Here is a 15,000-nt window from a genome sequence, read left to right on the forward strand (position 1 = left end):
GATTGGGTCAGGACTGGACTGAGATTGGGTCAGGACTGAAATGTGATTCAGTCAGGACTGGACTGAGATTGGGTCAGGACTGAAATGTGATTCAGTCAGGACTGGACTGAGATCAGATAACACGATGATCTCTGATTAATTTCTGAAGTCTTTCATGAGGTCCATACAACCATGAGTGTTGGAGCAATTCTCTGTATGTGCTGTAAATATATGAGCTGTATCGATAAGAAATATAAGCCTGTATAAGTGTCTTGTTGTCAGGAACTATGAATAATTGATGAGTTTGTTTGTTTTTCTGTGTGTGTAGGTGTGTGGAGGGGGTGTGTGTGAGGCCCCTGATCAGCACCTGGAGCTGAAGCTGCATCATGGATGAGGGAGGCCGGAGAGGCCTGAAGGTTCTGTCCACTGTGCTGTGTGTGTACCATACACTGATCTGTCCCTGTGAGTACACACACACACACACACACACACGTGCTCGCACACACACACAAACACACACACACACACACACACACGCATGTGCCAATTCTAGCATTACTGCATCAACATTAGCCATCTTCAACTTTTTTGCTTCTCTTCCTCCCTCTCTCTCCCTCTCTCTCTCTCTCTCTCTCTCTCTCTCTCTCTCTCTCTCTCTCTCTCTCTCTCTCTCTCTCTCTCCCTCTCTCCCCTAGTTGCCTTGTCTCTGTCGTTCCGCGGGCAGCCTGTCTCCGTGGTGCAGAAGCTGGGCGGGGCGGTTCAGCTGCGCTGTGTGGTGCGTCCTTCCTCAGCCAGAATCAGCTGGCTGTTCCAGGGTCAGTCTCTAGAGGCCCTGCCCGGGGTGGAGGTCCAGCTGGGCTCCCTGTCTCTGCCCTCGCTACAGCCCACACACGCAGGCTCCTATCAGTGTGTGGCCCACACGGACAACGGCGCTATCGCTAGTCGCCTGGCACGGGTCACCATCGCGGGTATGCTCTCAGCGCACACACACACAGACACACACACACAGGAGGTGCCTCGCCCTCCACCACAGCACCCTGGGGCAGACGCAGGCGGCTGGATGCTGGCCTTCATTTCAGACGTGCTCACGCAGTGGTCCGTCTGCTCTGTGTCTAGATATCGGGGAGTTCCGGGAGACGCGCCGGCGATCACTCACGGCAACAGAAGGAGACAGTGTTGTCATTGAGTGCAGGTTGCCACGTAGTAACCCCCCTGCCTTGCCACGCTACAGGATACGGGGCCAATGGATAGAGAATTCTACAGGTACAAACCTCACACCTCCCCCAGGTACACAATCACCTCACACACCTCCCTCAGGTACACAATCACCTCACACACCTCCCTCAGGTACACCATCACCCCACACACCTCCCTCAGGTACACAATCACCTCACACACCTCCCCCAGGTACACAATCACCTCACACACCTCCCCCAGGTACACAATCACCTCACACACCTCCCTCAGGTACACAATCACCTCACACACCTCCCCCAGGTACACAATCACCTCACACACCTCCCTCAGGTACACAATCACCTCACACACCTCCCCCAGGTACACAATCACCTCACACACCTCCCCCAGGTACACAATCACCTCACACATCTCCCCCAGGTACACAATCACCTCACACATCTCCCCCAGGTACACAATCACCTCACACACCTCCCCAGGTACACAATCACCTCACACATCTCCCCCAGGTACACAATCACCTGACACACCTCCCCCAGGTACACAATCACCTCACACACCTCCCTCAGGTATACAAAATGCCCCACACACCTCCCCCAGGTACACAATCACCTCACACATCTCCCCCAGGTACACAATCACCTCACACACCTCCCCCAGGTACACAATCACCTCACACACCTCCCTCAGGTATACAAATGCCCCACACACCTCCCCCAGGTACACTATCACTTTACACACCTCTCCCAGGCACACAGTCACCTGACACACCTCCCCTAGATACTTAATTGCCTGACATACCTGCCCCAGGTACACAATCAATCTCCTGCATCAAATCTATTTGTTGGGTCATTTTTTTTCCCAGATGAATATTTAATCCTTCCCTCTGGGAATCTTCAAATAGTCTCTGTTTCCCCGGAGCATCAAGGTCTATATAAGTGTGGCGCATATAATCCCGTTAGTCAAGAGACCAGGACAGAGGCCCATGGTACCAGGGTGATAGTGAAAGGTAAGCAGTGGTCATGGTCAAGAAACACAGTGACCATGCGTGTCTCAGTCATCCATTTCAGTATATGTGTTTAAATTTATATTAATATTAACCATGAACATTATGGGATTATTTTTTATGTCTGTGGATTGGATTTTGCCCAAACAGAATCAGATGGACCCTCTCCGGTGCGGATATCATACCCTGTCGCCCCCGTCAACTTGACAGTAGAACAGTCTACATCCCTTCTGCTGGAATGTGTAGTATCCGGACGCCAATTGGCTGTTGCTAAGTGGACAAAGGATGGCCAGGAGCTGCCGGAAGGTTCCAGGGTGCGTGTTGTGCGTACGAACCTGGCGCTGAGCAACGTTCAACTCAGCGATGCAGGACGCTACACCTGCTCTGTCCACACAGGGGATGGAACTGTGAGCACAGCCAACTACACCGTCAATGTACTGGGTAGGTTTTTTTCAAGAAAAACTTCCTTGTGCATAACTAGATAGAACGTCTACTGAAATTGTACCCTATGTCTGCTATCTCTGCTCCCTTCTCCTCTCCTTTGCCCTCCACTGCTCTGCCCTCCCCTCCCCTCTCCTCTCATTTGCCATCCTCCCCTTCCCTCTCCTCCCCTCTCCTCTCCTCCCTCTCCTCCCCTCTCCTCCCCTCTCCTCTCCTCTCCTCCCCTCCCCTCTCCTCCCTCTCCTCTCCTCCCCTCTCCTCCCCTCTCCTCTCCTCTCCTCCCTCTCCTCTCCTCCCCTCTCCTCTCCTCCCCTCCCCTCTCCTCCCCTCTCCTTCCCTCTCCTCTCCTCTCCTCCCCTCTCCTCTCCTCTCCTCCCCTCTCCTCTCCTCTCCTCTCCTCTCCTCCCCTCTCCTCTCCTCCCCTCTCCTCTCCTCCCTCTCCTCCCCTCTCCTCCCCTCTCCTCTCCTCCCTCTCCTCCCCTCTCCTCCCCTCTCCTCTCCTCCCTCTCCTCTCCTTCCCTCCAGGAGCGGTCAGTGTACAGAGAGGTCTGTCTGACCAGACCGCGGCAGCCGGCTCCTCTGTGCTGTTCACCTGTGCTGCCGGGGGAAACCCCGCCCCAAAGATGATTTGGCTGTTCAACTCCACCCCTGTTCTACCCTCACCCCGCCTCCAGATATCAGACTCCTCCTTGCACATCTCCTCTGTCACCACTCAGGACGAGGGGATGTACCAGTGCCTGCTAGACAATGGGATTGGCTCAGAACAGTCATCTGCCAGACTTATTGTCCAATCAGGTAAGGATCCCTTGAATAAAAAACACTGTATAAAGGCATTACATAACCATGCACACGTGTATGCACAACAAAAAAAGTGTTTGTTTTTTACTGTTATTCTAGAAGCTGGATAATATAAAAATTATATTTGAGAATATAATAGACTAGACATGACTGTAGACATTCTGAGTTATAATATGAATGTCTCTAATATATATAAAATCATGATTTATTGTATTAGAGGAATATTAAGCCCTCATTAGAGGTTTGTAATTATTATTCTTTGGGAGATACTTTGGATCTAGCAGTGTGGGTGTGTATATGTGTTGGAAAATCTTGGCTATAGTGACAAGGAGTGTATGTGTGTTAGTTGAGTGTGGAGTGTATATGTGTGTTGGACAGTCTTGGCTGTAGTGGAGTGAGGTGTTTGTTAACAGATGTGTGAGGTATGTGTGAGGTGTGTGGGTGTGTATTATTGAGGCATTCTTGGCTGTAGCAGTGCTAAGGTATTGGGAGATATGTTTGTGGGAGGTGCACAGGCCTTGGCTTTGGCGGTGTAGGGGAGGGTTTTGTAAGTGTGGAGGAGGGTCGTGTGTGTGGTTTCTGGCAGTGTGGGGAAGGATTACAGGTGGGGTTCTGCAGTATGGAGCAGGGTTATGGGTGGAGTTTTGGTAGTGTGGGGAGGGTTATGGGTGAAGTTTTGGCAGCGTGGAGGTGGGTTACGGGTGGGGTTTGGCAGTGTGGAGGTGGGTTATGGGTGGGGTTTGGCAGCGTGGAGGTGGGTTATGGGTGGAGTTTTGGTAGTGTGGGGAGGATTATTGGGTGGGGTTTGGCAGTGTGGAGGTGGATTATGGGTGGGGTTTTGGCAGTGTGGGGAGGATTATGGGTGGGGTTTGGCAGCGTGGAGGTGGGTTACGGGTGGAGTTTGGCAGCGTGGAGGTGGGTTATGGGTGGAGTTTTTGGTAGTGTGGGGAGGATTACGGGTGGGGTTTGGCAGCGTGGAGGTGGGTTTATGGGTGGGGTTTGGCAGCGTGGAGGTGGATTATGGGTGGGGTTTGGCAGCGTGGAGGTGGGTTACGGGTGGGCCTTGGCGTGCAGCAGCAGAGCTGTTGAGAGTGATCTTTGTGCGTGCTGTCAGGGATCAGCTCTGGAACAGCGGAATGTGAGGAGTAACTGCGCACGGTTCTGACGAGAAGCAGACCACCCAGCTGTCAACGTCACACACACAACTGGTCTTGTATTTATTAACACACACACACACACACACACACACACACACAGAGCGCCTCCGCTGCTCTCTCCTGGTTCTGTTATTGAGTGTACCCCCCCTCTCCCAGCATGATTGATAAAGGCAGTGGGATTCACCCTTCACTGTAGAAAAAAGATGGCCGAGGTCGTGTCCAAGCGTTGGCGCACACTACCTCTCTCCCCCTCACCCCCTGGCTCGCAGGAGATTTATGGGACACTGATCAGCCCATCTCGGCTGAAGATCACACTTGTTTATATTCGACTCCAGATTTGAAGGAGACGATGGAGGTTCGTGTTAAAAAGAGACACTGCAGGGGCGTTCACCTGCTCTAATACTTTCATGCCTACAAAATGCCTTCTGGAGATTATCTAGTGCTTAAAAACATGTTTAACTGAATGCCAGGCAGTCAGGAGGCTTTATGGGTCTCCTCTGGAGAGTGGTGGTGTGTGTGGATGGTCAGGCGGTCACTCTGTCCAGCAATGCCAGCCTTCCCTCATAATCTCAGCCTTCCCTCGTAATACTTTCCTCGAAATGCGCTGGACCAACTCAGCCGGTCTTAACACACACACACACACACACACACACACACACACACACACACACACACACACACACACACACACACACACACACACACGCGCGCACACACACACACACACACACACTCTCTCTCTCTCTCTCTCTCTCTCTCTCTCTCTCTCTCTCTCCCTCTCTCTCTTCTTTCTATCCATATCTCCCCCTCTTTCTTTCTTTCTTTCTTTCTCTCTTCCTGTAGCCAGATGGGATGGCACACTCCCAGTGGATGTGTTTATAGAATTCTTCTATTAATGGAGAGGGAGACAGAGTCCAAAAGATGGATCGAAAATCAGACAGTCAGGCAGCCTCTCCCACCTGGTCCGACCTCATGTGCCATGGCAGGGCCTGTGTGGTTGTGTGTCCAAGCGTACTGAGTGTGTACGGCGTGGAGGGGCAGACTGAGAACAGCAGGGGTGTTACACTGGTCTGGGACTCCACTGTCTGATGTCTGGAATGTGAGGTCACTGTCTAAAGGCTAACAGCTCAGTCTACTGGCACGTGCACCCTGAATCCAACTGGATTGAAGATACACATGCGTGATGAGGCTCCACCCCCCGGCCCTCAAATGCCAAACCAAAGGAATGTTACCCCCTGCAGTTTCCACCACTACCTCTCAGTTCACCATTGCCTCCCCAGATTCCACCACTACCTCCTATTTCCACCATTACCTCCTTTGATTCCACCACTACCTCCCAGTTCCACCATTACCTCCTTTGATTCCACCACTACCTCTCAGTTCCACCATTACCTCCTTTTGATTCCACCACTACCTCCCAGTTCCACCATTACCTCCTTTGATTCCACCACTACCTCCCAGTTCCACCATTACCTCCCCAGATACAGCTGCTGAGCTTCTAGCGGTGGCCAGAGCGAGAGGGGTGAACTGATATTTGCACACACGACTCCCCCTCCACAAACAAACAAACACACACACACACACACACACATACTTGTACCGTCCTCCAGGAGACTTTGAAAAAATTCCATCCTTCAGGTGCCCAAGTCACGTCAGCTGTAATATCGTTTACCGCCTTCACTGTTTCCCAGGTGGAACGTTCTGGCAGCAGAGGCAAAGTGTTAGTGTGTAGCGCTACAGCCATGCCTGCCTGTGTCCCGTCTCTCCTCTCCCATGTCCACTGACCTGGGATTAGCGTCTGCAGCACTGAAGCTGTACACTGGGGCTGTGGTGCTGGACAAAGCCGCCAACCGCACAGGCCCTTCCAGGGAGAGCTGAAGGAGCGCGTTCCAAGGACGGATGTCGTCTGCGCAGAACACTAAATGCACAGACAGTCTGTCTGAAGAGCTAGTAACTCAACACTTTACGACCTGTTCCGATTATGTGGATTCAGGAAATTCTCTCAAAAATGTTTGAACTCTGTTTTTGATGAGTTATGTGCGCTTGAAAGGTTTCTGCCGAGATAACTGCAATAGTGACTAGCTAGAGGAAGCAGCTGAATTGAAAACAGATTTTAAGAATCGTTATTCATCCAGTGATATGTGAAAATTCACTCCAAAACAACTCTGTTTTGACAGAACCTCAAATGACTCCCATGACCGTTGCTGTGGAAACACACCTCTCCATTCACCCGGTGCAGAGTGATGATGGGAGGAGTTGTTCCACCTGGAGGGCGGAGTCGGGGATGCGGGCGGGTCCACCCACTCAGAGGAGCAGTGACAAGCCCACTCCCGAAGCGCCAATCATCATGAGCCCGCCTCAAACCCACAAACCCAACATGTACGACCTGGAGTGGCGGGCAGGCCGTGACTGGGGCAGCCCCATTACTGCCCTACTTCGTTAAATACCGAAAGGTGAGACAGAATAAAAGTCTTTATTTTCAAAATAAAAGCTTTTCTGGAAAGTGTCACAGTAGTTCCTATTTTTAACCTTGTCAGCTGGTTATTCAAAAATATAATCAGTTTAAAGATACATTTCTTATTTTCCTGTAGTCGTCCTTCAAAATGCTTTGATCCAACACTTTGTCTCAGACTCTAAATGTTTTCTGGTTTTTTGGATTCGTCACTAAGGCTTAGGGACGGAGTAATAATATTAACCTCGTGTACATGTAATAACATAATAACGTCGTGTCATCTTTGAAGAGCCAGTCAAATCCCAAATGGATGAACGTAAGCCACAGCACAAATGTCTCATGTGAGAAATCAAACACTGCTGCTTCACATTGGCTCAGCGTCACCGTTGATTATACTGCATCAGTTGGTACGCTATTTCAATCGCTACGTCATTAGCAGTTATTGCTAATGGGCAGATCTATGACAATGCCTGGTTGGGTTGTTAGTTTGCTAGCTAGAGGAGTGTGGGAGAGTTTTTGTAAGTACTCTGTCATTTCCTCTATAAAAGCCTGGGCTATATGCCCCCCAGCCTCTTAAAGGGCAAGTAGCACTTACTAAGATCCCCGTTGGCAATGATGTCACTCTGACTCAGGAAAAAGTGACACGGTGCGAGCCAAGGCTCAGATGCAATGGTGAGCTGTCATCACACTGACACGGAGGAGAGAGAGACAGGAAAGAGAGAGATGGAGAGAGAGAGAAGCAACAGAACGAGGGGGCAGAGAGGAGACGAGAGGAGATACAGAGAGGGAGAATAAAACACCAATTCAGAATTACAGAATCTGCATTTGTGTGTGTGTGTGTGTGTGTGATGCTACAGGTGGATGATACAGGCAGTGTGGTGGACGGTTGGCACACAGTGCGTGTCCCTGGCAGTGAGAAGAGTCTGTCCCTGTCTGACCTGGAGCCGTCCAGCTTGTACGAGGTGCTGATGGTGGCGCGCAGTGCTGCAGGGGAGGGGCAGCCCGCCATGCTTACCTTCCGCACGGGCAAGGGTGAGACACACACACACACACACACACACACACACACACACACACACACACACACACACACACACACACACACACACAGTATTGCGCCCAGTCATGCCTCAATGCCTCAACATTAACCATCTTCAACATTTAGCTTCTCAGGGCTACAGCAGGGCTGAATAGGGCACCCAGATCTTCATACAATGCAGGACAAAACCCACAGTTGGAATAACAGAGCTATGATTTATGGCACTCTCGCTCTCTCATTTTCTCTCTATCTCTCGCTCTCTTTCTCTCTCCCTCCCTCTCCCCTCTCTCCTCTGTCAGAGAGGAGCACCCCCTCCAATAAGAACCCATCCAAAGCCCCAGACGTATCCGTACCCGCCGAGCAGGTTCCAGAGGACAAAACTGTGAACACGCACTATGCGTGCGTGTGTAGTGCATGACAGAGGTGAGGCTGCAGCTCACACTTGGCCCGGGACAGCTGGGAATCTTGGGGGTCGGGTCTTTGTCTGGAAGAGAATACACACTGTGACTGGGAGTATATGTTCTAAACAGCAATTATACTGCATGAGCATGTGTGACCTATTCATTTAGGTCTCACCTAATGTGTCAAAACAGTTGTTTTCACTAACCCTCTCTGTCTTTGGCTCTCTCCCTCTCTCTTTCTCTCTCACCTTTGTCTCTCTTTCTCTCTTCTGCTGCCTCCCCCTTCCTCTCTCTCTCTCTCTCTCTCTCTCTCTCTCTCTCTCTCTCTCTCTCTCTCTCTCTCTCTCTCTCTCTCTCTCTCTCTGTTTTGCCTCTCCTCTCTCTGTGGCCCAGAGCCCTCTCAGTAAGTACAATGCTTCACTTTGGCATTCTGTTTGTCTATGTTTGTCATGCTGTTTGTCTATGTTGTATGTGTTTCTGTTTATTTTCATGTTCTCTGTCCTCACTCTTTCTTTATTGCTCTCTCTCTCTCCTCCCTCTCTAAGTATTCCTCCCTTTTTATGAGATGGATGGTCAACTGTTTCCACTTAACGAGAAACACGACCATTTTTCACTTGCACTGCAGAGAGCAGAGGACCTGTTGTGTGTTTGTTGTTGTTGTTAAGTATTCTGTGGTTCCTAATTAGTTTATTTCGGCCTACAGTTCCAGAGGCTCCTGATCGGCCCTACCATCTCTATGGCAACAGAGAGTTCTGTTTATGTCACATGGATTCCGCGAGCCAATGGGGGCTCTCCGATCACAGCTTTCCGCGTTGAGTTCAGGAAGCAAGGTCGTAACGGTGACTGGATCATCGCTGATGACAACATCTCACCCCTGAAGCTGTCAGTGGAAGTGCGCAACCTGGAATCAGGTGAGATCACAAACACACACACACACACACCACACACACACACACACACACACACACACACAATTAATCCTTTCTGTGGCTTAGAGACAGAGAGAGAAAGCTATTATAATGAAATGTATTACCTGCACTTGTTAAGTGTATCCACATCCACAGGTTCGATGTATCGCTTCCGTGTCATCGCCATGAATACTTACGGAGAGAGGTCCCCACAGCGCCCCCTCCAGGCCATACCACGTGCCACTAGTGAGCACCCCCCATGTCCAACCGCCCTGTGACTGGACCTCACATCGTCTCCACAGAGCCCATTACGGACACGCAGATCAGGTGCGCTGGACGGTACGTAGCAGCACGTGCACACACACACACACACACACACACACACACACACACACACACACCCGCATGATTACACACACACACACACACACACATACACACACACACACACCACACACACACACAGAATATCCAAACAGGGTACAATAAAAGTGTGTTTAGAGGAGAGAATCCTCTCTGCTTGGCTCCAACACCCACCCATCCTTTCAGTAAGTAATCAGGGTTAAAGGTTAAAGGTGCCACAGAAGGCATTATGTGTTTATTGTTTCAGTTATTCTCTGATGTCTGTATAGGAGGTCTGTGACCTTGGGTAGGGGTCGTAAAATGGTCGGATTTGGTTTTACATGCCTTTTACCAACCCAATGATTTGGCCCTAGAAAGGATTTAGCGCATCAATGCATTACTACAGTCCCGTAGACTTCAGCGTGCAGACGGAAGTCTGTGTCTTCCTGGATGCTGTGGTTGGTTTGCGAGCAGCATTGGGACTGTGCAGACGTCCGGGGGTGGTTAACGGCCCAGCTGGACGCAGGCTCCTCACACAGCGGCCTGCTCCGATCAGTCACACTCACGTCTCCTGCGGGGAAGCCAGAGTGGGCTCTTCTGGCGTCACTGAGTGCTGTCAGGAGTGTGTGGTTTGTTTTACTCAGCGCTCCCTCCCCTCTCTGCTTCAGGCGTGGTTCACAGGATCAGGACTGCTGATACATTTGTGTGTGTGTAAATGTACGCATTTGTTTGTGTGCAAGTGTGTGCATACCCGTGTGTGTGCGTGTCTAGGTTTGGTGTGTTTTGTGTGCATGTGTGTGTTTGTGTGCCTTTTCCAGCTGGTGTTGCAGGTTTAAATTGAAGGACATTTATTTCCCATCAGCCCCTAAACTGCTCCCCTATGGCTGCCGCAACTAAAGCAGGTCTCTAATTGATCGAGCCCACAGTGACCAATCTGTGTGTGTGTGTGTGTGTGTGTGTGTGGTGTGTGTGTGTGTGTGTGTGTGTGTGTGTGTGTGTGTGTGTGTGTGTGAGTGTGCTTTTGTGTGTGTGGGTGGGTGTGGAAGAGTGTGTGGTATTTGGAGGCTCTGTCCAGATACGATTCTAGAATAGAGTGAATTTATTTTGAGAGTGTGGGCATGGGGAGGAGAACTGGAAATTAGTGTTGTGTTTTTAGGGAAGAGAAAAAGAGGGAGAGAGGAGGGAGAAAAAAAGATAGATTGTTTCTGTTGGTATTTGCTGCAATTTGATCTTGGTATTTGCTATGTTGGGGTGAATAGAGTGGTGTTTGTGTGTTGGGGTGAGTAGGGAGTGGTGTGTCATGTGTTGGGTGAGTAGAGTGGTGTTCATGTGTTGGGGTGAGTATAGTGGTGTTCATGTGTTGGGGTGAGTAGAGTGGTGTTTGTGTGTTGGGGTGAGTAGAGTGGTGTTTGTGTGTTGGGGTGAGTAGAGTGGTGTTCATAGTGTTGGGGTGAGTAGAGGGGTGTTCGTGTGTTGGGTGAGTTGAGTGGTGTTTATGTGTTGGGGTGAGTAGAGTGGTGTTTGTGTGTTGGGGTGAGTAGAGTGGTGTTCATGTGTTGGGGGTGAGTAGAGTGGTGTTCATGTGTTGGGGTGAGTAGAGTGGTGTTTGTGTGTTGGGTGAGTAGAGTGGTGTTTATTTGTTGGGTGAGTAGAGTGGTGTTTGTGTGTTGGGGTGAGTAGAGTGGTGTTTGTGTGTTGGGGTGAGTAGAGTGGTGTTTGTGTGTTGGGGTGAGTAGAGTGGTGTTCATGTGTTGGGGTGAGTAGAGTGGTGTTCATGTGTTGGGGTGAGTAGAGTGGTGTTTGTGTGTTGGGGTGAGTAGAGTGGTGTTTGTGTGTTGGGGTGAGTAGAGTGGTGTTTGTGTGTTGGGGTGAGTAGAGTGGTTTCGTGTGTTGGGGTGAGTAGAGTGGTGTTTGTGTGTTGGGGTGAGTAGAGTGGTGTTTGTGTGTTGGGGTGAGTAGAGTGGTGTTTGTGTGCTGGGGTGAGTAGAGTGGTGTTTGTGTGCTGGGGTGAGTAGAGTGGTGTTTGTTGTGTGTGGGGGTGAGTAGAGTGGTGTTTGTGTGTTGGGGTGAGTAGAGTGGTGTTCGTGTGTTGGGGTGAGTAGAGTGGTGTTTGTGTGTTGGGGTGAGTAGAGTGGTGTTCATGTGTTGTGGGGTGAGTAGAGTGGTGTTCATGTGTTGGGGTGAGTAGAGTGGTGTTCGTGTGTTGGGTGAGTAGAGTGGTGTTTGTGTGTTGGGGTGAGTAGAGTGGTGTTTGTGTGTTGGGGTGAGTAGAGTGGTGTTCATGTGTTGGGGTGAGTAGAGTGGTGTTTGTGTGTTGGGGTGAGTAGAGTGGTGTTTGTGTGTTGGGGTGAGTAGAGTGGTGTTTGTGTGTTGGGGTGAGTAGAGTGGTGTTTGTGTGTTGGGGTGAGTAGAGTGGTGTTTGTGTGTTGGGGTGTGTAGAGTGGTGTTTGTGTGTTGGGGTGAGTAGAGAGTGGTGGTTCGTGTGTTGGGGTGAGTAGAGTGGTGTTTGTGTGTTGGGGTGAGTAGAGTGGTGTTTGTGTGTTGGGGTGAGTAGAGTGGTGTTTGTGTGTTGGGGTGAGTAGAGTGGTGTTCATGTGTTGGGGTGAGTAGAGTGGTGTTCATGTGTTGGGGTGAGTAGAGTGGTGGTGTTCGTGTGTTGGGGTGAGTAGAGTGGTGTTTGTGTGTTGGGGTGAGTAGAGTGGTGTTTGTGTGTTGGGGTGTGTAGAGTGGTGTTTGTGTGTTGGGGTGAGTAGAGTGGTGTTCGTGTTTGGGGTGACAGTAGTGTTCTTCTCTAGCCTCCAGTTGTTCACTTGCTATGAAGTGCTGTTGCTGTGTGAGTAAATCTGTTTAAACAATTAAAATGATGTTTTAAATGTTGTTCTCTCTCTCTCTCTCCTCTCCTCTCCCTCTCTCCTCTCTCTCTCTCTCTCCTCTCTCTCTCTCTCTCTCTCTCTCTCTCTCTCTCTCTCTCTCTTTCTCTCCTGCAGTACACCCCCTCTAGTAACAACAACACTCCTATCCAAGGTTTCTACATCTACTACCGTCCTACAGACAGTGACAATGACAGCGATTATAAGAAAAGATGTAGTAGAAGGTGAGCAAGTTCTCAGACTCTACTGCTGTTATCCCTGTTGGTCTATTCCCCATACTCCCATACCCCCTTCTGCATACTCTATACTCTATACTCCATACCCCCTTCTGCATACTCTATACTCCATACCCCCTTCTGCATACTCTATACTCCATACTCCCTTCTGCATACTCTATACTCTATACTCCATACTCCCTTCTGCATACTCTATACTCTATACTCCATACTCTATTCTCTATACTCTATTCTCCATACTCCATACTGTGTGTGTGTGTAATGGATATGGTGTGTGCTGGAGGGGGCGGAGAGAGGGAAGCTCATTCAGCTGATTGATGTGCAGTGAGTGTAGAGGGGCAGCGTAATGAGCTAAAATGTGTTTTTAATAAATGGCTGCTGCTCTGATGGACCTGAACTGAAACCCTACACCCTCGTCTCTACACCCTGGTCTCTACACCCTCATGTCTACACCCTCGTGTCCACACCCACGTCTCTACACCCCTGTGTCTACAACCCTGTGTCTAAACCCTCATGTGTACTCCCTCATGCCTACACCCCTGTGTCTACACCCTCATCTCTACACCCTCGTATCTACTCCCTTGTGTCTACATCCCTGTGTCTACAACCTCATGTCTACACCCTCATCTCTACACCTGGTGTCTACACCCTGATCTCTACACTGTGAGGGTCTCACCCCACCCCTCTGGAATGTTAACTGTGATCCCCAAACCGCCTGCTTTTTTTCAACTTCTTGACCTCCTAACGTCTCTCTCTTTCTCTCTCTCTCACTCTCTCTCTCTTTCTCTTTCTGGCCTTGATCATTTCTACCTCAGTGTTTCTCAAAGCTGTAGATTGTCAGAGGTGCAGGCTTGCTCAGAAAGGCAACCCTGTAGACGCAAACAAGTGTCTATGAGCTTGTGTGTACGTCCATATCAAGGCCCTAGATGCAAATACAAAATAAACTACACAAGAAACATTCTAGAGGGCTAGTGTTGAGTCAGAATGTATATGTATGTGTGTGTGTGTGTGTGTGTGTGTGTGTGTGTGTGTGTGTGTGTGTGTGTGTGTGTGTGTGTGTGTGTGCAAACAGCTCTGAAGTGTGTTGTGAGGTCTCTGTGCTGTGCAGTGGGAATTCTGGAAGCAGGCCAGAACAAACATTACACTGCCTTATAAGGAGCTTGTCTGGAGTAGCATGGTCTGAGAGGGAGGGAGGGAGGTAGAGAGAGAGAGAGAGAGAGAGAGAGGGAGAGGGAGAGGGAGGGAGAGATGAGTGAGGGGAGGGCTTGTGGTTTGTAGGGAACAACACACGCTTTGAGAGGCACAGCCTAGTAATTATGTCACACTAACCCCCGCTCCCTTTCCTCTGACCCCTCCCACAGCATCAAGCGCTGGCATATGATTGGTCAGCTCCAGCCGGAGACGTCTTATGACATCAAGATGCAGTGCTTCAATGACGCAGGAAAGAGTGACTACAGTAATGTGATGATCTGTGAAACCAGAGGTGAGAGAGAGACAGAGGGAGAGGGAGAGAGAGACTGTACTCTTACGGGAATGCTATACTTAAACTAAGACAGGAGGCTATAAAAGTTAGTGCTGTAATTACAGCCTTGAACAGAGCAATGGTTTTATTAGCCTGGGACAATGGCAGGCATTGTGCTACATCACCTCTACCTGAGCGACTAATGAGTCCTCTTAATATGGCCATGGTGAACCACCACCACGTATGTCACCGTATCTGTTTGATCCCGTAAGATACGGCGGTAAAGTAAACAGCAGTGCTCGTTTGTTGAGCACTCATCTCTTGCTCTCTCCTGTTTTCCCGCCTCTCACTCATGGATGTCCATCTCTGTACGCGTGTAGCACGCCAGGCACCCGGACGCCCGAGCCAGCAGCCCCTCACCCCACCGGGCGTGTACCCGCCCGAGCCGCCCAGCGCGGGCCGGAGGCTTGCTCTACCTGATAGTGGGCTGCGTGCTGGGGGTCATGGTTCTCATCCTCCTCGTCTTCATCGTCATGTGCCTATGGAGGAACCGGCAGCAGAACAGCATGCACAGTGAGATACCACTCCACCCAATACAGCGCCATGTTTAACCCAGTGCCCACATGCCTCAACAGAGCTCGCTCTCTCTCTCACTCTCTCTCCTCTCTCTCTCTCTCTCACTCTCTCTCTCACTCTCTCTCTCTCTCTCACT

At 50.2% G+C, this 15,000-nt stretch overlaps 1 protein-coding gene across 1 annotated transcript in view; it reads left to right on the forward strand.

Moving 5' to 3' along the window:
• Window positions 1-15,000, forward strand: part of cdon (cell adhesion associated, oncogene regulated) — a 32,865-nt gene that overhangs the window by 14,237 nt on the left and 3,628 nt on the right. Inside the window, 21 exon segments of the mRNA XM_076994192.1 lie at window positions 308-441; window positions 675-947; window positions 1,096-1,242; window positions 2,042-2,185; window positions 2,333-2,623; window positions 3,149-3,418; window positions 6,756-7,009; window positions 7,011-7,031; window positions 7,888-8,062; window positions 8,369-8,466; window positions 8,468-8,492; window positions 9,174-9,193; window positions 9,195-9,381; window positions 9,535-9,581; window positions 9,583-9,633; window positions 9,635-9,701; window positions 9,704-9,717; window positions 12,708-12,814; window positions 14,188-14,309; window positions 14,669-14,745; window positions 14,747-14,861. Of these exon segments, the coding sequence (XP_076850307.1) occupies window positions 366-441; window positions 675-947; window positions 1,096-1,242; window positions 2,042-2,185; window positions 2,333-2,623; window positions 3,149-3,418; window positions 6,756-7,009; window positions 7,011-7,031; window positions 7,888-8,062; window positions 8,369-8,466; window positions 8,468-8,492; window positions 9,174-9,193; window positions 9,195-9,381; window positions 9,535-9,581; window positions 9,583-9,633; window positions 9,635-9,701; window positions 9,704-9,717; window positions 12,708-12,814; window positions 14,188-14,309; window positions 14,669-14,745; window positions 14,747-14,861 (2,581 nt within the window). The 5' untranslated portion in view covers window positions 308-365.

Source organism: Brachyhypopomus gauderio, chromosome 2 (assembly GCF_052324685.1).
Source record: "Brachyhypopomus gauderio isolate BG-103 chromosome 2, BGAUD_0.2, whole genome shotgun sequence".
Lineage (NCBI taxonomy): Eukaryota > Metazoa > Chordata > Actinopteri > Gymnotiformes > Hypopomidae > Brachyhypopomus > Brachyhypopomus gauderio.